We start from the raw sequence: 24,088 nt of genomic DNA, 5'->3' as shown, positions 1-24,088 counted from the left end.
CCGGCAGTTATCGTTAATAAAAAAAAAGAAAGTATTAGTACCCATTTTGATCTTCAAAAACCTCGGTTCATTGGAACCCTCTGCCTGTAAACTATCCTCTCTGCAGCTGTATGACATTATGATCACAGCATATTGTCTTTCCTACCTCCCTGCACCGTTGTGTTTGTGTTCAGCTGGAGTTCCAGCTGGAGCAGGAGCGCCGTCAGCGCGGCGAGCTGGAGAAGAGCCGGAGGAAGCTGGAAGGTGACAGCCGCTGCTCGCAGGACAGTCTGGGAGAGATGGGGAAGATGAAGAGCGGCCTGGAAGACCTCATCAAAAGGTCGGCCAATCATAACGTTCGCCGCTGATACAGGAAATCAAATGCTGTAAAAGAGAAATTCCAGTTTTGGTCAGTGATAAATCACCTTTTAGTCTTGCCTGTAGTGTTGGTCGGTCCGCCATAACTTTTGCCCAAACGTTCATGGTTTGGGAGGATGAATCCCACTGACTGTGGCACTGTCTGACAATGTTTCTCCATGACTAAGACATTCTGGTGTTGGGGTAAACTGAACAACCATTAGAGTGACTTGGTACAAACATTAATTGTCCCCAGAGGACAGACTCTACTGATCATGTGACCTGATCAGGGAGGTGAGGTACAGCCAGAAGAGAGAGACCAGGAGCAGATATATAACCGGTGTGTCAACCCATGCCAATGAGCAACACCTAGCAAGGAAAGGGCGGGGCAGAAAGTTAGCGTGAAGTTTGTACCACCTGGTAACTTGCAGTTAGTTGTATTGTTGTGGAAATGTTTGTTGATTATTATTAGTGAATAGTTGTGGTTACTCTCAAGCAAGTAGCGCGAGGATATACAAATGATCAGTCAACACGAAAAGCACACGTTAAAAATCGTTAAAAATCAGATTTATCGTATTTATCACATTTAATCCCGTTTATGGTTTATGGACTAACGGTACAAGTTCATCATAATTAATGAACTTTTAAATTACATTTCTAACAATCTTTTTGATGGTTGTTTAGATTTCCACCCAAATTCTTACCTCTTGTACTAAGAGAGAAATGGCTGAACCGTGCATGAATCTTCCATCAAGTTTCACTTATTTACTTTGTCTCTGTCTTCTACAAGCATCTCAGTTAGCATTACAGTCACCGTGATGTTTAGCGATAGCGGTGGGTGACATTAGAGTCTCTGTGTCTCTGCAGGAAGGAACTGGAGATCACCAGCACCAGCTCCAGGCTCGAGGCAGAGGAGGCCCTCAACAGTGGACTGCAGAGGAAGAGCAGGGAGCAACAGGTCAGTTCACCAACTTTGTGTTTGTATGAGAGACTGTATGATACTTAGTTATTAGCAGATGCTGGTCACAGGTTTGAATCCCAGTTTGACAAACCAGCTCTAGATGTAGGTATCTTAACCAATTACCTTTGCATGTTCTCCCTGCGTGCACTGGCTATCTGTGAGTTCTCCAGGTCCACAGTCCAAAGACTAGGATTTAGGAGATTAGGTTATATGGACACTCTAAATCAGGGTTTCACAAACCTGGTCCTAGGCACCCAATGCCCTGCATGTTTCAGATGTTTCATTGGTCCAACACACCTAATTCAAATGGTCATATTGTCATCAGGCACATCTTAAACATGTAGTGTGGTGGGTCCTCAGGACCAGGATTAAGAGACACTGCTACCAACGGACCATAGGTGTAAATGTGAGAGTGAAGGGTTCTTCAGGTCTGTTTGTTGGCCTTGTTCCTGTAATGGACTGTTGACCAGTCCAGAGTGAACCCCGGCTTTTGTCCTAAATCTGTTAGGATTGGCTCCAACTCCTTCCACAACTTTCTACATAAATGAAAGAATGAACGTCAGCACTCGATCTGAGAGAGTCTATTTCCATAGTCATCTGGTAGGAGGTAGGAGGACTGGTATGTTCCTGCCACCTGCAGCCTGTAATTTGAGAAGATGTCGTGAAATTGTTTTCAAAGCGCTGCGTAATTACACATCCATATCAAACACCTTTGATAAAATCATATTCCACAGACAGCTGCATATCATGTCTATTCAATACAGTTTACAGAGAGAAGAAGAGAACCTGATTCTAGACATAAACTCTCCATGATTGTCCACCTGAGAAGAAGTCAAACTACCAAGCTATGGTGCTGGATTGTCTTTTAAAAACACCCCGACTCAGCGATTCAATCATTGTTCTTGAAGGACATGCGGGGAGCTCAGCTGTAGCTCACAGAAGAACGTGGAGTTGCATACCTGTCTTTCAGCAGAGCTGCTGGGTTCTACACTGTGATTGGAGAATCACTTCACAGCTCCATGCTTGTCAGGAGATGGTTAGAACATGCGTACCGCCTACATCCACCCTGATAACCATCTCCTGCTTTCCTCGTTGGTGTCACAAGGTGCAGTCGGGGGTGAAAAAGTTCCTACTTTTAAAGAACAATATCACATGTATATTTTTCTGTTCCTGGTTTCTTATATGGAAGTTTCCATCTTTGACTGTTCCTGCCACTTTATTCTGTGGCTAAAATTGGCAACAAAAAAAAATGTGATTATGTCATTGACATTTTCCAGGCACGGTTTAGTGGGTCAGTGATTGAAAGATTAATATGCAGGGACCACGTTTGTCTGTCAGTGTCAGGTTGAAAATAAAATCTTGGATTTGCTGGGTTACCCTGATCTGCACTGAAATCTAACTGCATTCAAATAAGAGGTTATATTCAAGCTGACAATATGGGACCCAAGCAGGTTTGTCCATGGTTTCCACTTCAAGCCCATGCCCACTTAGTACCTGTTCCAGGCTACCTGGGTACTAAGTGGGCATGGGTTTGAAGTGGGCAAATTATGCTGGTCCCATATGGTTTCAGTGTGTGGGCAAACCCACTTGGGGCCCATATGGTCAGCCCAAATGTGGGGCCCACATGGACACGCTGGCTGATTGTGAGCTACATTACTCAAGAAGATGAGAAGAGATTTTGATGCCAATTTCTGGGGGGTATACTTTATGGCCCAAGGAAGAAATGATTCGATTTTGATCATGTTTTGACCTGATTTTTTTTAGATACGCACCGGGAACCAGTTTTGTTTTCTTTCTGACAGGGATGCACTTCATTTTCACTTCATATTCAGCCTTTTTCTGCGTTTAAAATGAAAAAGAAAGCATTTCTCATTTGTCTCATCTGCTTCTCATCTGCTCAGTCATTTTACTTGAGTGTGTTTTTATGGTTTTTGGGAATGTAAAAAAAAAAAGCAGCATCAGTGAGTGACTGGTAAATAACCAGTGTGGTCGTAAAAGCTGTGCCACTTTACTGAACCTCAGAACAGCAACAACATTATGGGAAACGCCATCACATTAGTGGCCACACAGATTACGACCAAGAATGTCCATGTGCAGTGGAAAACCACCCACAACAATCAAATCCTCCACCGTTTAGAATGCCGCCATTTAAAGAGCCATCTTAATTATGCCGACTCTGAGAGGCCTTGTAGCACATAATCATTTTATAATCACGATTAGTGCGGCTCTATTTGTTTGGATATTGTCGTTAGCGGTGAGCGGACTCTGGTGTTTTGCCTCAGTGATGTTTATACTCCAGAATCAAAACCTGAGTCTGAAAGCTTTTATCTGTGTTTTTTCTGTCTCCGTCTTTTTTGATGGAGCGTTTAGATGAGGCGCAGCACGCTCAGACAAGTCATTTTAAAAGCTCAGGTGGCTGTCGATGCTTTGTTTTTCCCTGCAGAGGTTCATCAGAGGAAGAATAAAGAGTGTCTTTGTGAAGTGAAAGGTGATCCCTGTGTCTTTGAGGTTGTTTTTCACATTTACTGTAGCTTTGGCATTCTCCCTTTCTTACAATGAGGCTATTATTATTAGAGTATGTGTGTGAGTGTGTGAAGACGCGAGTGGACAGTCCTTCACTTCTGTTGCCCACTCGCGTCTGGTTCTGACGGAAAGGTCACATGAATATATCCATGAAGTAGCCACACATTCATTGTTTTGGTCATTTTCTCAACCTAAATTGCGGTGACAGCTTAGTGTTGGTAGATATGAGTTAATTCGTGTGATGATAATGTAATGCATGAGGAAAAGATTATGTTTTCCTCCCTCATGGTGTCACAACCGTCCGTCTTATAAAAACATACCAAATGGTCTTCGTCACACCACAACAATCCACAAACAAGTCTTCAGGTGTTTGGGTTTTTAAAGTGTCTGTAAAGTATCTTGTGAAAGCTGCGACGTGACTTTCAACACTCGCTGGATTGAACGGCATCGCTGGGTTTGAATTTTCACCTCAAACACTCGGTGAACTACGTCATGTTGATACGACTCGTGTGAAACAGTTCACCCAAAATGTCTCTTTCAAACACTTTTGTATCTGTTTTTGCAGAAAAAGAAAAAATAGAAAGGATTTCTGTCAGACTGGTCGTGAAGTAGGACAAATAATAACATGTTATTCTGTCTGAAATTGCACTAATGGCAGTTCTAGCACGACGACTTCATAGCTTATAAGTACCACCCGCTGACCGTTTTTCTTCTCCAGTTCCCTCCATTAACAGTAAAGCCTCTAAAGTTGAGCTAAATGTTAACTCATGTTTTCAGGGATTTCTTTTAAGTCTTTTTAACTGATCTGCAGTTGAACAGTGTTGGCTTTGATTCTTGTGTCGGACGTCGTGCTCATGACTCTTCCAGTGACGACACTCTCTGACCAATCAGTGGCCGGCAGTCTGTTGACGTCACACTTGGAACCTCGTCAGAGCAGGTACTCAAAAAAAAACCACCAGATACCAGGTACTAGCACTGAAATGAGTCGAGTCGAGTCTTGCTACAACTGTATTATAGAAAAGCAGCATGAGCTTCATTCTCATGCTTTTATTCCACACATTAGGAAGACAACAGCCAGAGAAACATTGGAAAAATCCAGACTGAATTGAATTTATTCTCCGTCAGCTTAAAGAATTTAATACAACATCGTACCAACTATCCACCAGCTAAAGATAGTTAAAGTTAACGTATTCTGACAAACTGAAAAAGGACATATCGCCACCGAGTGTAGCGGAGTTAGACACAGTCCATTCACTTCCCTGCTAGTGTTGTACACTGGGACAAGGACAGTGGTCCAGTTAAATGGACAGTAGCTGTGAATGGAAACGTACGGACTGACTCACCTCTTCACTCAACAGTAGTTGACCTGAAAGCAGAGTCTTGCTGAGGGGTCACAGTCCTGCACTCAGCCCCTTGTTTATTAGACGGTCGTAAAGCAGTTCATCTCAGAGTGTCCTCGCTGTAACGGGGTTATCACCAGCAGGAGCAGATACAGCTCCGTCATGACCTGCCGTCTGTTTACTTTACACCAGATGTTTCTCTGGAAGTGATCTGTCTTACCTCGACGCAAAAAAAACACACAAAATATGTATTTAGAACTCCCAAAGATGAAGTAGAGAAGAAGAACAGACTCCTGCTGTGAGGCTGCAGTACCAGTGACAGAGGAAGAGGGAGACAGAGAGCAGGACTGTAGCTAAACCCCTTCTGTGATTGGTGAAATAGTGAAAATGTTCTGTTCAAACCTGACAAACAGTGATGTTTGCGGACTTTGGTCCTCACTAAAGTAAAAAACCACAACAGTATGTGTGTGTGACAGTGCATTAGAAGAAGAGGACTGTGTTTCCATCGTGGTCCAGCTCAGTTTGGTAAAGTCCTGGGTCAGGCTTGCGTTTCGACTGCGAAAAGTACTTTTCTCTGCTGCGGTTTGTGGCTGTTTGTCTCAACAAGACGCCAAACTTTGTATGAAAATAGTCTGTGGACGTTTGAAAACACCGATCAAAGTAAAGCAAGGTCGTGACATTTTTCTGTCGCCCAAAAAGCTGAAAAAGGCTCCGCTCTGACCGTACCATTTTTACCATTTTTACTCTGGTACCCTGAAGGAAGTGTGCCAAAAAATGGTTATTTTGGTACTATTCCAAATGGAAACACGCACAAAAATACGTAGCATACTGCAGTGTTTTTCAACCTTATATAGACTATAACGACGCTCCCTACTGCCACCCACTGACTTGGAGGAGTATTACTCTACCAGTCACTGCATTGCTGGCATCGACACTGAACAATTACATGCCGAGTGACTAAATCATATTTTTTGGGATCTATTAAGTGACATTGTAGAATTTCCCACCGCACATCAGACAACTGCAGCTCTACTCAGTGGAAACACTCTAGTGTGGACCAAAGCAGCGTGAACGTTGCTTCTTTGTGAAGAAAAAGGTGTTTTGTTGAATTCAAAGTTTGATACTATTACGTTTACATGTAATATTCTGCTCAAACACAGAAGAACAGCAGGGTTTATAGACGTTAGTCCCCACTAAAGCGTCTAAGTATCATTGTGAGGACATTTTTTTATTGAACCCCACAACTGTAAGGGGCTTTTTCGGGGGGTTAAGACCTGATTTTAGGGTTGGGGTCAGAATTGGGTTTAGGTTAAGTGTTAGGGTTAAGTATTAGCTGTGAGGGTTAAGGGGTTAGGAAGGCATTATGTCTATGATGGGTCCTTACTAAATGTCACTGAATTTTTCATGACCTAAAACCTCATTTTTAAACATTTTTCTAATCATTCAAATGTGACACAGTGCTCAGAAGAGTTCATCTTCGCTTTGCCAGAACTTTAAGGATCTGCAAAAAAACGTTCCCTCATGACCAACTTTCCTGACCGTCCACTGCGTGGGAAAAGTGCGATCAAAAAACAGCTGAGCATTGTAAGAAAATCAGGGAGTGTATTCATACATGATTCATTTCCTGTAGCTGCTTTAAATTGGGGGAAATCAACAATCCTCTGCTGTACATGACTGTACGCACCTGTGCCAAGGCCCAGGTTTTTACCTGCCGTCGACACCGGGTCAACGGAGAACTTTCATCACGACTTCTTCCCTCAGCTGCTGCCATCTGAAGCCATTTAAGAGAACAAAGCTGCGGCTCCACTAGTGGGGGCCATGTGTGGACAGTATGCTGGACGCTGCAGCAGGGGGTGCACAGGCACGCCTTTCAAATTCCAAACAAAACAAAAAGCAAGAAAAAAAAAATTGGCCCCTGTGACTTCCACGGGGAGCAGCGAGGAGGGCAGAGTCCGACAGGATGTAACTGCCCACGAACACGAGCGTCCACACACACACGCACACACACGAGGCCACATCTGACTGTAATTCATGAACAATTATTTTAGCTTTTAAAAAAAAAGAAAAAGAATTACCGAGATCAAAACCCTTCAAAGTTTTCTCAGCAGTCACGGGGTTAATGTTTCTGCGACTGTGGAGGAAAAAGTCACTGAGGGTGAATTTCATTCAGAAAAATTCACACAAAAACAAACACACTGTTTAACTCTTTCTGGTGCAGTGACGTCACAGGGACTCGCGCTCGCGCTCGTCGCTTCTTCTCCACAGTTTGTATCAGAGCCGCAATATTTATTTTGAGGCTGAGGAAAAATAGAGAATCTAACGAGAAACAGACACAAGAGGCAGAGAGAGGCTGTGCATGTGTGTGTGTGTGTGTGTGTGTGAGGGGGGGGTGTGGACGGTGAACTGCCGGAGGGGATCAGCAGAGTGTGTGTGTGAGTGTTTCTGTGTGTGGGACAGTCAGACAGTCAGACAGACAGTCAGTCAGTCAGTCGGGCTGCTGCTGCCTCACCATGGCTGTTCTCTCTGCAGACGTGCTGCGCTGGCATGTGAGTCTTTATTATTTATTTGTGTTTAATGTTCTCTGTTTAACAGACGTTTGTGCCATGGTTACAGTGTCGTTTTCATTTTGAATGTTTATTTTGGTCATTTGATTTTAGCTCCTGTTGAATTCTAATGAATGAAACATGGATGAGATGATGTTACAATTATGGTTTTATGGTGTTTTTTTTCTGCATTATGGTGATTTTTTTTTATTCTTGTGATGATCATGACTGGGTGAAATGTGTAGTCTTTACTCAGAAATTCTGTCCTGCTTGCCAACATACAGTCCTAGTGATACAATTTAAACTGCCACAAGGGGGAGTTATTTTATTTAATTTGTGAAGCTTCTGTTTTGACCAATTATAACATATTTGTTGTCACATATGTTAGAAAATTCTGTTTCTCTTTCCATCATACAGTCCTTGTACTTTATTTTGAAAAACTACCAAAAGTGGGAGGTGTTTAAATTCAAATGATAATTTATGATTAACTTATTATTTATTTATTAATTTTTTTAAATGCAATGTATCATATTTGCAATTGCAACCGAATTGTAGTGTAAAGTGACGTCACTGTTTTTTAGAGTCATTTAAAGAGTTGATCGCATTTTTATAAGTTTTAGTGAAGATGATCGCAACAACATTTTTTAATAAGTTTCGATGTCTATTAGCTATTGCAGCTAAACTGACCAAATATAACCAATACAACCCACCCTTATACTGAAGCTCCGCCCCAAAACACTGGAAGTCACTAAACGCTTACATATATAAAATTACATGTAGATTATGTAGTCTATTTCCTCTAAGTCTTCAAAAGTTTAAAGCGTTTTTTTTTTTTTTACAATTATCGCAATAATATTGCAAATTTCAATTTGTTTGGTCAGGATAACCGTGACAGGAATTTTCATGTCCTGCCGTGTCGCCGCGTCGTACATTTTATTGCAGTATTAATGGATTTGAATCACATGAAGTTAAATTACAGACATAAAGCTCCTCCCATTTCCTTTCAAGTCTCCAAATGATACAATTTTTTTAACAATATTTTGTCTCTTGACGATTAGCGATTAAATGTGTTTGAATGTGCTTGTGTTGTTGCTGTGAACGGCCTCGGGGCCGCTCGTCATGTCAGACACACTTCCTGACACTGAGACGTAGATAGAAAGTGCAGATAACGGCGAACATGATTCAACACGGTCACATGCAGCCGCGTCGGGAAAACCAGCAATAAATCTTTAGTGGAAGCAGCAAACACGGCTTTGGCACGAGATGAGTGGAGCCGTGATGCGATGCTGCTGCTGCCGCTGGTGATTATTTATGTTTGTTCGCTCTGATTGTTTTCAACGCTGGAGCCGAATCAAATGAAATAAAATTAGGATCGTTTAGTGCTTTCAGATGGCGGAGCAGGAAGAATAAAGGGTTTTTATTTACATTAAAAGTAGCAGCAGCAGCTGCAGCAGCACCGTTTTGAAAATATTCCATTGAGAGTTGCTGTCATCTTTAAAAATTTCCTATTTTATGGATTAAAAATGTATGTTTTTAATGTAAAATCTTACTTTTTAAAGTTATTTGTGGAAGAAAAAGTGAAGCAAATCCAAAAATACAACATACTTTATACTTAAATAAATGTTCATATTTAATGTGTTTTACCCACATTAGCACAAAATGTTTATTCCCTGTGAATAAAATGACAAAGTAAATCCACATTTACACAGTTTTGGGTTAGGGTTAGGGTTAAGGGTGGAATCGAACTTGCGACCATGATGTCTTTGGTACACAAGTTAGGGTCTTAACCACTGAGCCACTCCACCCCAAAACCTTTGTAAGGCATTAATTAAGCATTAATAATAATTTCACATGTTCAATATTCACAATGTTGTTATTATTAACTAGTTTGTCCTCAAAAGCAGTTGTGAAACACATTTTAAAATCACATTTAAACTCGGTTGCCCAGGAAATGACCTCACTTGAGTCAAACTTTGCATGAATGCCAAAATAAAAGCATCACTTTGAAGAAAAAAAAACCTCAATTAAATCAACTTTTCACATATTTTTAGACAAATAAAACTTAAAAACTGCAATAATAAGATAAAACTTAACAGAAATATGTCCAAAGAAGAAGAAGAATGGTATTTTCAGGAAGAAAAAGTCACCAAGGAGCAAAAAACAATAACGAAACACAATTTAAGTTTAATTTAAACTTTCACTGGACATGAACTTTGAAACCAAAAAAAAAACACAACAAAAAATTCCCTGAATGTCTTGAAACTGGCACCAGTGTTTTGTTGGTGGCGCTGAACTGGACACTCCAGAACCAGAACCACCAGCCCTGGGTCACGGGACAGATAATGACGGTGGATACAAACATTCTTACTCTAAATTACTACCTGAGGAAAAAACCAGAGGCACGGATCCAGATCCCCAGAGGGGGGTGGAGTGTGTGTCTGTGTGTGTGTGTGTGACGGACTGAAATAGCAGTAACAGTCTGTGGAGTTGACGCCCCATTTGTTCTCTGAATGTCAGAAATGATCTAGACTCTGTGAAAAACCACACGGTAACAAATCACCGGCACACATGTCCGAGTCGTACGTCACATTTCAGTGAAGGGCACCAGACTGTTTTCTTTTTTACGCTAAAAAGTCCTGTTTAAATCTTGCCATTACGTATGGGGCAGGGCCCAGAAATGGGTCCCCCCAAAAAATGTCCCCCCCCTTTAGTTAAGATTTACATGTGTATGTTTTAAATAAAACGCATCACATTAAGTTTTAATTAATTTACCAAACATTTCTGAGCAATAATTACAGATATTACAAATTGTAATTTTATGTACGTGTACAGGTTTATAGTGACAGGGATTTGTTCATGTCGCAATGTAATAGATACATCCCGCCCCTTCCAGTCCCCCAAAACAATGGGGGTGGAGCTACAAAAATTGGTAATGTAAGTCATGTTTTGTGCAACATTAGCAAGATTAGTTGGTGTTTTCTACATATTCCAATGGACACAAATCTACTTTGCCCAACTTTTGACTAAAGCTGCTGTTAGCATTCCCCTTTTCAATTCAATTTCATTTGTATCTGGCCAAATAATAAGGAAGAAACCATGGCAACATTATAGTGAGCAGCGACACCTCACAATTCACACAATGAGCAAACAATAGCCGTCAGTAGAGAGAAAAAAATCCCTTTTAATAGAAGAAGAAATCTCTGACAGAACCAGACTCAATATGTGCGGCCATCTGCCAAGACAGGTTGGGGTGAAAGGAAAAATGGGGAAAAGAGGTTGTGACATGAACATGTTTGGTGAGGGGTTGGGGCATTTATTCGCCTACAAATAGCCTAGCATCACAAGCAGAATCCTGATTCTGCTTGTGATGTTGTAGGTTAACTTACAGTGAAAAGTTTCTCTGAGAATTCCGATTTGTCACCAAGCAAAAACTGACATTGATTTAACTTAAATAATTTCACCAACAGCAGCTTTAACTCGATTGTCTATTTTCTTCAGGCTCGCATTGAGGAGCTGGAGGAGGAGCTGGAAGCAGAGCGGGCCATTAGAACTAAGGTATGGTCACATCTACACAACTCAATATGTTGTCCTCTTTCTTTTCCCAGGATGCAACAGCTCAGCCTCACATCTGTCTCTCAGACTGTACGCTAGATTAGAGGACGTTCGGAACCTTCAGGTCCATGGGTTTGAAGGCAGTTCAGAGTAAAAAATTTAAATAAATAAAAATAAGAGAAGAAAGGTGGTTGATGTGTTGGCAGTCAGTGGTGTAGGTGTTCTGGTGGAGGCCTCTGGTCACCTCAAACCATCTGCACCTGTGATAATAAACTCAGGGGGAGAGACCGCATGTTTCTGATTAACATACAGGGCAACCCCAGAGGCGAGGAGGGACCCCAACATCCCTGTTTCTTATTTTTCTCTAACTCTTTCCTTCTCTCTCACACACACACACACACTGGTGCACCTTCTGTTTCTTGTAATCCCTTCATCCTGCTCCTTTAGAAGAAAATTGATAGCGATTTCCTCCTTCACCGTCTTCACTTATCATCTTTATGATGTGAAGAATTTTTAAGTGGAGATGAAGAACTGGACGTTTTGACTGTTCTTTGTTTTATTTTCATCTCAGGCAGAATTTTGCACACAGTTGTTTTTGCCATAGAACACAGCCATCTTTAATTAATGATAGCACATAAATGGCTACAAATTGTGGCAGCTACAGTAGCTGCTAACGTTACACTAAGAACACAAAATGTAGCTACAGAAGCTGCTAACGTCAAACACCAATACCATAGCGTCTGGCTACAGTAGCTGCTAACATCAAACATCCTATAGCGTCTGGCTACAGTAGCTGCTAACATCAAACATCCTATAGCGTCTGGCTACAGTAGCTGCTAACGTTGAACATTAGACCACAAAATGTGGCTACAGTATTTGCTAACATCAAATACCAGTACTAGCATCTGGCTACATAAGCTGCTAATGTCAGTAGTAGCTGGCTACAGTAGCTAACATCAAACACCAATACTTTACCATCTGGCTACATTAGCTACTACCTTTAAATGCCACGGCGTCTGGTTGGCTAGTTAGCTAGATGTGAAAATGAATGGGTACAATTTATTGGAACGTCCAGTAGAAAAGAACCCTTCTCTAATAGTTCCGTGCTTCATCTTCAATTTTCACCTGGTATATAGCATAAAGCTAATCTTCTGGGGTGGGCGGTTCAAGTGCTTGTTGTTGTTTCAGTGGAGACGCTCTCAAAGCGAGTGTGTGTTTAAGCAGCTCACCCAGGTCGTCCCTCTTAAGCCCCGACTTCACTTCACGTCTTACAGTAAAGGTGAAGGCAGCCAATGCAGCAGGAACATTTTTCACCAGCGAGTGTTGAATAGAGTGACAGAGGGCCTGAGGGTGTGTTTTATACACTTCTCCTCCACTCTGGGTGGTATTCCTAATGGTGCTCATCCGGGTCTCCCAACCCCACCCTACTCCACCCCACCAGTCCCTGAAGCCACAGAGTAGTGTAGTGGGGGGACAGGCACGGACATGCAGGTCTTTATCCGCTCACATCCAACATACCTGAGCTGCAGACAGGCTCGCCATTGTTAGGCTCTGCTCCTCAGGTCACACAGGGGAGATATCATCAGGAGATAGAGGCTGACAGACGGACAGACAGACAGACAGACAGCATGGTTTTCCATGAGATCTTCCTCCTGCTGGAATGCCAGCCCATCACACACACACACACATTTATTTGTATAGTGGAGTGCTCCCACTCAAGAAACAGTTGAATCAGTGCCTAAAACAACACAAAATTAGGTCAAACTATGACCTCAGGGGAAAAAAACGGCACTTAATTAATAATTCTTACATCAACAATAATAAGTTAGGTTATGAAGTGTAACGTGAATTCTGCCACCTGACTCTTCAAAAACTGGACTACGTCAAAGTCCTGCAAGTGGTAGCTTCCAAGTCTATGGTCTTTGGTGCAGAAGCTTATCACTTAAAAAGACAGCTGTGATGAACACACGCTCCTTGTTTGAGCAAAGAATTATCTTCACCACACCTTGTTAATTGTGAAGGAAACAGGGTGTTAACATACAGATTAGTTTCTCACACACTGGCATGTATTTGCACAACACAGACACACTCGTACTCTTTCACACTCTTGAGCAAATGAAGATGAATCTCCCTCCTCCGGCCGGAGACTTTGGGGGCGCTGACTCCACCATTAGCATGTGAATGGCAGCGAGTGGTGTCGGGTGGTGCTGATCTAGAGGAGCTGTTGACTCAGCTAGTGGAGCACAGGGGAGTGATGAGTGAGCCGAGTGCTCAGAGGGTGAGGCCGGTGGGCTGCAGGTTCCTGGAGGCTGGTGGGAGTGAAGGGGAGAGGGCCCCCAGTGAGTATCATCTGTTTTCCCTCGTTCTGCCTGAGGTGTGATGATGGCTGTGGCTCATTGCTGCTATCAGGGAGGCCTGAGACGACGGTATTTACAGACCAGTCTCAACAGCGACGGCGGTCTTTAAAACAGCTGTAAGAAGGTCCGAGTTAAAAACAACAAGCTGGTTTAACTGCACGTCGCTGTAATGGTCCTACATTAAAGACTAAACTCTCTCCATGTGTGTTGCTGCACCACAAAGGACTCAACATGTCCACAGCTTTGTATATGTTATTGCACCAAACAGGGGCCGACAGGACACATTTTTTAAGGAATCCTTTCAAATTTGGCACAAACATTCATTTGGACTCAAGGATGAAAGGATTAGAATTTGGTGGCCAAACATCAAGATTGCCATGGTGTCACAAAAGTGTTTTGCAATGTGACCGCATTATCTTAAGTATGCCTCAAGAAAATTTGGTACAAATATTCTCTTGGACTGAAGGAACTGATTAGAACTTGGTGGCCAAAAGGTCAAGGTTGCCATGGCTAGTAAGTGCAGTTGCTAGCAAGTCTGCATCATCTTAAGTATGCCTCAAGAGTGTTCTTTCAAATTTGGTACAAATATTCTGTTGGAACTGATTAGAATTTGGTGGACTACCGCTATCTTCTGAAGATGGCTATGACCTGGATGACTTAAGGTTGCCATGGTGTAACAAACCTGTTTTGTCATGTAAATCTGGCACAAACATTCACCTGGACTCGTGAATTAACTGTTTTGGAGACTAGATTTGTGTGGACAAGAAAAAAAGTCATAATGGCTGTATAAAACGTGTGTTAGGCCTCTTTAAGTCCACATTCTGGAGAAAAATGGTATCAACTGAAACTGTTGGTCACTGGTCATTATTTGAAATGCAAAATCTAAAATGACTTTAAAAAGAGTATATGATTACTCAATATTTCAATGATTTAAAACTGGAACCTATTGATTCAAATAACCATTTGGCAACAGGGATCCGAGAGCCTTAGGGCTGATTTCCACCGTCAGGATTGCAAGGGTGGATTTGATTTATTTGACATTAAGAAAAATGTAGAAGTAAATCAGCCTTAGCAAATAACTGTAATTGTGCTCTGTAAATGACAAATGTAAATCTATCATCGCTGCATTTATTACCCCTGCCAAGGAGATTAGGGTGAAGGGGTTGGGCTGAGAAAGTACCCATTAAACTCTCAGTAAAGGGGGCAGAGCCAGGATTAATTAATCATTTCATTTGACATGGCAATATCAGGATTGCATGATCTACAGTACATTGTTTTGTTGGCTTAGCTGTAAGGCTTTATCATATTTAATGGGACTGTTGGGCCTTGGCAAAGGTATGCACGCCACTAAATCATCCAAACAGAGATAAACAAAAAGTCTGTTCAATCTTTGAAGCTATTAAATTCAAAATTCAAATGTTTATTTTGATTGAACTGACTTGAGAGACAATGTGGTGCACTGTCTCCAGGATAAATCCATGTGAAATGTGTTGCTCGCTGTACGAGGACAGAAAACATGACGGATCACACCCGCCGTTTTGTTGAATCAGAGCACTGAGAGTTTGCTCCATGTTGTCAGGTGGAGAAGCAGAGGACAGATCTGACCAGAGAACTGGACGACCTCACTGACCGGCTGGAGGAAGCAGGCGGGGTCACGGCCTCACAAGTAAATCCTTCGTTATTTTGACATGTGCACAACACAAGACAACAAGACTTACGCGACTTCCAGCCTTTCTCTTCACCATCAACACAAAACATTCTGTAAAAACTCCTCACATCAGCACAAGATGACACTTTCCCACCATAGACACACTTATGAAATCCTGACATCCAGTCTCTGTGCGATCATCAGATGGAGGTGAACAAGAAGCGCGAGGCTGAGCTGCAGCGTCTGAGGCGAGACCTGGAGGAGTCTTCGGTCCAGTCTGAAGCTCTGGCTGTGTCTCTGAGGAAGCGCCACAGCGACGCCATGTCCGAGCTGAACGAGCAGTGCGAGGCTCTGCAGCGCACCAGGGCCAAACTGGAGAAGGAGAAGCAGAACCTGAGGATGGAGGTGGACGAGCTGGCCGCGTCACTGGACAATCTGCAGAAGGCTAAGGTAACCACCCCGATGTCACATCGTGTGGATTTTCCAGCCGCTTTAGCCCTGCTGTGCATCACGTGTGCATGTGTTTCTGCGCTGTCTTTCAGATGTCCTCAGACAGCCAGATGAAGAAGCTGGAGGAGCAGCTGTCAGACGCCAACAGGAGAGGAGACGACCTGCAGAGGGCGCTCACTGAGCTCAACGTAGCCAAGAACAGACTCACAGGTAAACTGACACTAGACCTTGACCCTAACCAAGGTTAAAAAATTTGTCATTTTTTAACCTTTCGATTTTACTGCTGGGGACACACTTGTGGAGGCTTGGCCTCATATTTCATAAAGCAGAGAAACTTTTGTGCATTTGTACCAAATTTGAAAGGATTCCCTCTCAAGAGATACAACATTCACCAATTACCATTAAAATGTAATCAGTTTTTCCTTGAGTCCAAGTCAAATTCTGAGCCAAATTTGAACGGAATCCAGGTGAGTAATGGGAATATTGTGAGATATACATATACCATAGTGTACAGGATACGGATCCCCCAACAACTAGTGTTGAAAAAGCCTTATTCCAGGGCTACGACATGCTGCAGCTTGTTGCCGATTGACCACACAGTAGATCTGTATTTATGTTTCTCGTGACAGCCGTTGGTTATGTAAACTGGTGTAAAAGCAAAAGAAGAAAGGTTCCTGGCTGTACCCTACCCTTGTTTTTACCTTTATGTAACCTTGTAAATCATCATCGGATGTCATTTTTTTACTTTTCCTAGAGAAACGTGTGAGAGCTCAATGAAAGACCTCATTCTTCAAGTGTTTTCAGCATCAGACGCACCTCACAAACCTTATTTTCATTATACTTATATTATTATTTAAATCTATTCATGCATTTTTGGCCAAGACCATTAGGGGGTGCAGTAAGTCCCTTGAAAGCAGGGGTAGAATTGATCTATCAGGTGCTGACATGACTTTGAGTTATTGTATTATGTATCCAGATATCAATATTACACAATGTGGCTTGTGTGCAGTTCTTCAAAACAATTGTGTTGTTGTTGTTTGTAACGTCAGCTGATAACGCAGACATCAGTCGACAGATGGAGGAGGCCGAGAGCAGAGCCAGTCAGCTGTCACGCTCCAAAACTCTGCTCCAAGCCCAAGTGGAGGAGCTGAAGAAACAGCTTGATGAGGAGGTGAAGGTAAGCTTGCAACACAATCATTCTGGGGTTTTTATGTTTTCTCATCTAGAGTTGCTTATTGGCGTGTCTTTGGTGTCGTTGCCAGAGTAAGCAGGCGTTCAGCAGCAGTCTGAGCTCAGTGCGGCAGGAGTGCGAGGTTCTGAAGGAGCAGCTGGAGGAGGAGCAGGAGAGCAAGCAGGAGCTGCAGCGTCTCGTCTCCAAACTCAACAGCGAGGTGACGCACTGGAAGACGAAGCACGAGTCCGAAACCATCCAACACTGTGATGAGCTGGAAGAAACCAAGTACGGGGGTGTTGACACTGGCAGTCAGTGATCACATTTTGACACTTTGAATGTGTTTCTCAGTGTGTTCATAAATCTGCGGGTCACAGGAAGAAGTTGGCGACGAGATTGCAGGAAGCTGAGGAAGCCGCGGAAGCCACACAGGCCAAATGCTCATCATTAGAGAAAACCAAACAGAGGCTGCAGGGGGAGGTGGAGGATCTCTGCATGGATCTGGAGAAGGTAGAGCAAGGGATGCTTTGTGAGGTGGCCGCAGCGGCGTGAAAATTTTTTTGCTGTTGTTCTTGAACGTGTGCTCCGTCTATTCAGGCCAGTGCATGCGGCCAGACTCTGGATAAGAAGCAGCGGGTCCTGGAGAAGCAGCTCGGAGATTGGAAGCAGAAGTGTGAGGAGCTGGTGGCCGAGGTGGAGAGCTGCCAGAAGGAGAGCAGGCAACACGCCAGCGAGCTCTTCAAGCTCAAGACGGCACATGAAGAGACGCTGGAGCAGCAGGAAGCTCTGCGCAGGGAGAACAAGGCCTACCAGGGTATGGGTGCATACACGGGTGCATAGGAATGTTTAGGTATTTTGGTATTTTTATATACTTGAATGTCTCGAGTCAGACACCACTCTCATGTCTCTGTGTTAAATATGGAACCAGCTTTGTTTCACTAACAGCTGGTTTGACTTTGTCCAAAGTTCAAAATTGTGGCTGCTCTTCAAAGTCAATAGAGCTGTTTTCAGAAACTCTGCACAATGTCTGCAGTGGTTGCTGTTTTTGTATGATGATGAATGCCATGGGAGATTGTCTGGGTCAGATCAGATGAGAGGTGGCACCTGGATTGAGTATGCAGGAGGCAGGATATGACATCAATCCCCATTGTGGAAAACCCCCGTTTTTTTTTTTATTTCAGCATCAGTTCATTGTAACAAAAGCTCTCAGATGTCCTTGTCTCACCATCTTTGACAATGATGACAATGATTTTATCTTCTACTAATCATGATGCCTTGGTACTCTTTCAATTCCACATCCGTAATATGCCCATACCCCTATTGTGATTCTACTCAGACAACGTCCAGATATTTGACAAAAGGGGAGAAGTTACGGAAAATGTCTTGAGGGACACTGGTAGCTTACAGTGTGTGTGTGTGTTCTTTCTTCCTGTGACAGAGGAGATAGCAGACCTCACAGACCAGCTGTCAGACGGAGGTAAGAGCGTCCATGAGCTTCAAAAGGCAAAGAAGAAGATTGAGATGGAGAAAGAAGAGTTACAGGCATCGCTGGAGGAATCTGAGGCGGCGCTGGAGGTAAACAGATTCAACGAGTGATAAAGTAACACTTAACATTTCCCCTTGAAACAACAGCTTTAGGGAGCATTGTTAGATGTTTTCCTGTGCACAGCGCCCCCTTGAAACAATATTATCTGCTTGAGGGCCCTACATCATAACAAGGGACATTTGCAGTTTGAATCTGAAGTAACACAAAAGAATAATATTTTTTTTGGTCAAATATATCAGAGTGTCATCGGCATAGAGAGAAAATCAAAGGTTGAGAATGCAGGTAAACCAGAGGTAGCACAGTAAAGATCTAATGATGGGGTTTTTTTAGGCTGAGGAGACCAAAGTGTTGAGGCTGCAGCTGGAGTTGTCTCAGGCTAAAGGGGACCTGGAGCGCAGACTGCAGGAGAAGGAGGAGGAGTCTGAAGCTGCAAGGTACCTCATCCTTTCTTACCCATCCATAGTACTAAATAATACATGTTTAACACCATAGAATCAAACTGGTTTACCTTGTTCTCTGTCTTTCTCTGCTTCCTCTACAAAGTACATTATCTGTGGAGGTAAGACCTGTTTCATGCAACTGTTCCTGTGACAAGAAAATCTCGAGGGAATTCTGTCAAAGTTTGCACTGGGACTCAAAGATGGACTTGCTCAAATGAAGGTCAAGGTCATGATTTAAAACCCCCTTGTTCTTCTCTCCCCTCTCAGAAAAATCCACCAGAGGGCGTTAGAGTCCCTGCAGGCCAGTCTGGATGTGGAGGTGAAAGGTCGAGCAGAGGGACTGAAGCTTAAGAAGAAACTGGAGGCCGACATCAACGAGCTGGAGCTGCAGGTCGACCTGCTCACTAAGAACAACACAGAGCTCAACAAAAACAGCAAGAAGATGCAGCAGCAGATCAAGGTCTGATGATACGATATCTGTGTGACTTCCTTATTCAGCTGCGGTTCACCCTGAGTCTAAACATGTGTGATCGTCCATGTCCCAGGAGCTGCAGGTTCAGCTGGAGGAGGAGGTGCGGAGTCACGAGGAGCGCAGGGAGGAACAGGCAGCTGTGGAACGACGCTGTGCTCTACTGGTCAGTGAGGGCGAGGAGACTCGCGCGGCACTGGAGAGCGCAGAGCGGGGGCGCAAGGCCATGGAGACAGAGCTGCAGGAAGCCGGCGAGAAATACAGTGACCTCAACAACCAGGTGATTAAGGATGGACAAAAGAATAAGACGTAGAAGTACGAGTTGTTCCTGATGTTCACACTCAGCCTTTCTTTTTCCCTGTTTGTTCAGTTCCAGTTGGCTCTGAGCGGCAGGAGGAAGCTGGAGGTGGATCTCCAGACTCTGCAGCAAGAGCATGAGGAGCTTCAGGGAGAGCTGAGAGGATTCACAGACAAGGCCAAGAAGGCCAGCAGTGAGGTAAAACACGCAAGACAATTAAGTCTTTTCGGACCTATTCGGTCAGGTGTTGAAGTGATGTTTTAAATCCAAATGGTCTCATCATGTCAGTTGGCCCGAGTCGGGGAGGAGCTGCGTCTGGAGCAGGAGCACACCCTCCACCTGGAGAGGGTGAAGAAAGGTCTGGAGGCTCAGATCAAAGATATGAGCAGCAGGCTGGACGAGGCCGAGCAGATGGCTCTGAAAGGCGGGAAGAAGATCATCCAGAAGCTGGAGGGAAAGGTACGTCAGCGTGAACATCAGAGTGAGACTTCTCATGACTTTACCTTTGGCGCCACCTTCAGGTTAAAGAAAAAACTATCAAATTTTATTTGGCAACACTTGTCTTGATCATTTGGAGGCAATTCTGCGCACAGTTACCCCATTTTTATTTGTAATTCCTTTTACTCAAGTGTAAAGGATGTGCCATCTTGTGCAGGTGAAGGAGCTGGAGCTGGAACTGGACTCGGAGCAGAAGCGGCACGCTGAGACCGTGAAGACGCTGCGGAAAAACGAGCGCCGGTTGAAGGAGCTGCTGTTCCAGTCGGAGGAGGACCAGAAGAACCAGCAGAGGATGCAGGAGTTGGTGGAGAGGTTGCAGAACAAGATGAGGGCCTACAAGAGACAAGTGGAGGAGGCTGTACGTCACCTTGTCCTCTTATTCCATCATCATCATGTGACCTAGACCACTTATCTTTTGATGATATCACGCACATATGCTCGTCTTATTTCAGGAGGAGCAAGCGAACATGAACCTGGCGAAGTACAGGAAGACCGTCCATGAGCTGGATGACGCTGAGGAGCGGGCCGACATCGCAGAGTCGGCACTTACCAAGATCCGAACCAAGAACAGAGGCAGCTTCGGCAAAGGACACTCCTCTGTGAGTGAAAGGGATATCTCTCCCTGTACAAAAATAAAGTTATATATTTATGTTTATATCTGTGTAATGACTGAGGCACATCTGTGCTCCTCCAGGGTTACAGCACGCCGTACCCCGGCAGGGTCAGGTCACCAAGCTCCGCAGGGTCCGAGGGCAGAGGTGAGAAGATCCTCAACGACGACAACGAGTCGGTTAACTCCCTCATCCCGGCTTATCTCAATTCCCTCAAGAAGCTCATGATCGATTAGACACCTGTGTCACCGTCTACGTCATATGAAGTTTGAAACATCAGGGAGGCGGAAACTGTAGATTCACAACACGTTCAGGTCACTGGGATGTGGTGCCTGTTTGTGAGTACTGTACATTCCCATTGAACTTTATTTGAAATATTCTCATTTGTTCCTCTTTGTGTTAGGAATGCAGTCAGTATAGGATCACAGCTTTAATTGCGTAACGTAAATCCTCACACACTTTACGTCCACTTAATTATATAATGTATTATTTGTATGTGAAAACTAATTGAATATGGAAAACTGCTCGGTAAGTTCCACCACAAAAGACCAATAATGAGGAATCAATCAGGAAGAAAATTTGCCAAATGTTTTTTTATCCATTTTTTCCATCCAAAAAAAAAAAAAAGAATCTGTCTCACTGTGTTTTATTGTGAGTAATAATTGTATTAACTAATCTCATAAGGCTTATTAATGAATTAACTACTGTAAATCAGTACAGATTTGGAGTACCCAGAAAAGGCAGCTCAGTTAACATAAACAGTTTTTGATCAAAAATACTGTAAAATGTGTTATTCTTAATTCTTCCTGGACTGAAATTGGCTAATTTTTTGTCCAGAGCACAGACTACACAACATATATGTTACCTGAGTCACTAAAACACACAAATTATGACCTAATTCCACAGGCTAAGTGGTTTACGTGATATCATACTTCAAATTGGCAGCAGAAAGAAAAAACTGCGGTTAGCTAACCAAAGATGCTGCCTGTCTGCAAGCTAGCTAGTTAACTAGCTAACTGTTGTTTATTAAATGAATACACAATTCTGTTGGTTGTAACATACAGTAATATACTGTATGAGTAACTAGCTTTTTTGTCTTGCTAGTACAGAGGAACGCCGAGGCTAACAAAGGCTAGTACTATGCTAGTAAATTAACCATATGCATTTAGCAGATTTATTAAGTTAACTTCTAACAGTTTATAGCTACATGAATCCAGTCAGTCAGTGTTACCAAGTAAAAAACAAGGTGCCATCAACACACATGTGTTATTATAGGTCAATATATTTTGACTGTTTTCTATTAAGTTAGTGTATTTGTTTGAGTGTTATTGTTTGTTTTTTAACCACATCTTTATATCACTGTTTATTCTGTAACAAATCAATTTATTGTTGAATGTGAAAATGTTTTTTAAGAAATTAAAAACTTTTTTCATTTAATATTTGTCTGTTTGGATTTTTTTTTTCCCAACACATGAAAATAAAGCACAAGAAAGAATAAACCACAACGACCTGTGAAGTATCTCAAATTTACCAGAACTGTTTCACACAGAGATCCAGAATCTAAGGCCACAGATTTCTTTGTTAATCAGTAGTGATTGTGTTCACCTGTCTTCTCCCACAGCTGAGGTCAATCATCCTGGCTGGGAGGTTATATATGCAGGTTGGAGATCACCTGCTCGCTTGGTTTTGTGTTTCAACACCTTCAGTTCTGTTTTTTTGTTTTGAATGCTGCAGAAGTTTAATTTACTTTTCAAAATGACATGCTCTACTTTTGGTTTCCACCTTCCTGTCCAGTGACTCCTGCAGTTTTGGGCCCAGTTTTCATGTTAAATTATATTATTGGGGGACATTTATTCTACATTTACAACTACATTTAACTCCTGACCTTTTTAATGTTTCATCTTCTGGCTAAATTTAACACAAACCAACCTCGAACAAATGTTATGGTTGTTTAAAACCTTAAAACAAATGTTCACGCAAGTACAACTCAACAAGACAAGTTGTTTAACTTAAGAATTTGCTGTTTAAACTTCTTCTTAAGCAGATCACTGAAACTAGCAATGCCAAGTTAAGCAATTTAACTGGGCCATTGTTTTTAAAGTATATTCTACTTGTATTAAGTTAAATGAATGTTTACCACTTGGTCAAAATTCACAATTTGCCAAAACTGGGTAATTGTAAGTTTCGACTTATATAAACTTAGCAACTTAACCAAAACCCACAAGAAATAACTATATTATGATTTTTCCTTTTATTACTGAAAATGCTAATTTTCTTTTTGGCTGTTAATTTACAAAAACATACAGATCATTAAGTTCTACTATAAGCGATAAGACATAAGAGCACTTTGAACAACATTTGCTGTAGCTTCTGCGAGTTGAACAGCAGCACACAACGAAAACAAAGACTCTCCCCAAAACTGTAAAATTTCTCTTGCATAATAAACATTTTGTATATTTTCACATATTACTGGTGCCAAATATCAGACGTCTTTGTGTAAGATGCTACTGTTTATTGTATTTCAATCTGTCTGCTTCCTTTTACATAGGAAAACAAACATGTATTATAATATATGTATATATATGTACATATATGTGTATATGTATATATATGTATATATATATATATGTGTATGTGTATATGTATATATATGTTTACAACCATTATTAATAAGATGTTTAACAATAATAAGATGTCTTTTTAATGAACAGCGACTCACAGTAAAAAAAATCACTTGGGTATAGATAGTGCAATTGGCTTTTTTTAATGACCAGGAATGAAATAAAAACAAAAATGTTGTTCTTGAGCTGTCGATTACCGATTAGCATTCAGATGCTAAGAGACGTAGCTGGGTTTGTGATGTTGACTTGGCAGTAACTGCATGTCAAGCCTTAGGACACTACTGTGAAATATTAGGGCTGCCAGTATGAAACCCCCGCCCTAAAAAGCGGTTTATTTTACTTCCATGACCTGTACATGAATCCTCTGAATGTTTAATTTTTGCCCTGAATTTAGGTAGTTGTGAACATTTTCTTGAATTTGACTGGATGTAGTGTATGTGAGAACGAAAACGTCCAAAAATATTTTCAGGAAATGAAGCATGAGTGTGTTTCTGTAAATAACAACTGCTAAAATGTCAAAAACCAAACCCCAATCAAATCAAATCAAAGCTTCATTCTCTTTATATACACATGTATTTAATCTTTCTGTTAATCATCATCATCATCATCATCCTCCGCTTATCCGGGGCCGGGTCGCGGGGGCAGCAGTTTCAGCAAGGGACCCCAAACTTCCTTTTCCTGAGCCGCATTGACCAGCTCCGACTGAGGGATCCCGAGGCGTTCC

The 24,088-nt window shown here is 42.4% G+C and overlaps 1 protein-coding gene across 2 annotated transcripts in view; it reads left to right on the top strand.

The window, feature by feature from the left end:
* LOC131448324 (putative uncharacterized protein MYH16) overlaps positions 1-22,180 on the top strand; it is a 44,613-nt gene extending 22,433 nt beyond the window's left edge. For both annotated transcript variants that reach the window (XM_058620677.1, XM_058620678.1), the window contains 19 exons: positions 174-319; positions 1,204-1,294; positions 11,202-11,258; positions 15,192-15,278; positions 15,465-15,710; positions 15,803-15,920; positions 16,760-16,887; positions 16,973-17,169; positions 17,259-17,391; positions 17,479-17,695; positions 18,320-18,456; positions 18,758-18,861; positions 19,135-19,327; positions 19,413-19,616; positions 19,707-19,832; positions 19,923-20,093; positions 20,290-20,490; positions 20,585-20,731; positions 20,827-22,180. In XM_058620677.1, coding sequence (XP_058476660.1) covers positions 174-319; positions 1,204-1,294; positions 11,202-11,258; positions 15,192-15,278; positions 15,465-15,710; positions 15,803-15,920; positions 16,760-16,887; positions 16,973-17,169; positions 17,259-17,391; positions 17,479-17,695; positions 18,320-18,456; positions 18,758-18,861; positions 19,135-19,327; positions 19,413-19,616; positions 19,707-19,832; positions 19,923-20,093; positions 20,290-20,490; positions 20,585-20,731; positions 20,827-20,979 — 2,856 coding nt within the window. In that variant the 3' untranslated portion in view covers positions 20,980-22,180. The remainder of the gene's footprint in view (positions 1-173; positions 320-1,203; positions 1,295-11,201; positions 11,259-15,191; positions 15,279-15,464; positions 15,711-15,802; positions 15,921-16,759; positions 16,888-16,972; positions 17,170-17,258; positions 17,392-17,478; positions 17,696-18,319; positions 18,457-18,757; positions 18,862-19,134; positions 19,328-19,412; positions 19,617-19,706; positions 19,833-19,922; positions 20,094-20,289; positions 20,491-20,584; positions 20,732-20,826) is intronic.
* Positions 22,181-24,088: the final 1,908 nt, after the last annotated feature.

Source organism: Solea solea, chromosome 21, assembly GCF_958295425.1.
Source record: "Solea solea chromosome 21, fSolSol10.1, whole genome shotgun sequence".
In the NCBI taxonomy this organism is placed as follows: domain Eukaryota; kingdom Metazoa; phylum Chordata; class Actinopteri; order Pleuronectiformes; family Soleidae; genus Solea; species Solea solea.
This window is presented reverse-complemented; position numbering and strand designations above follow the sequence as displayed.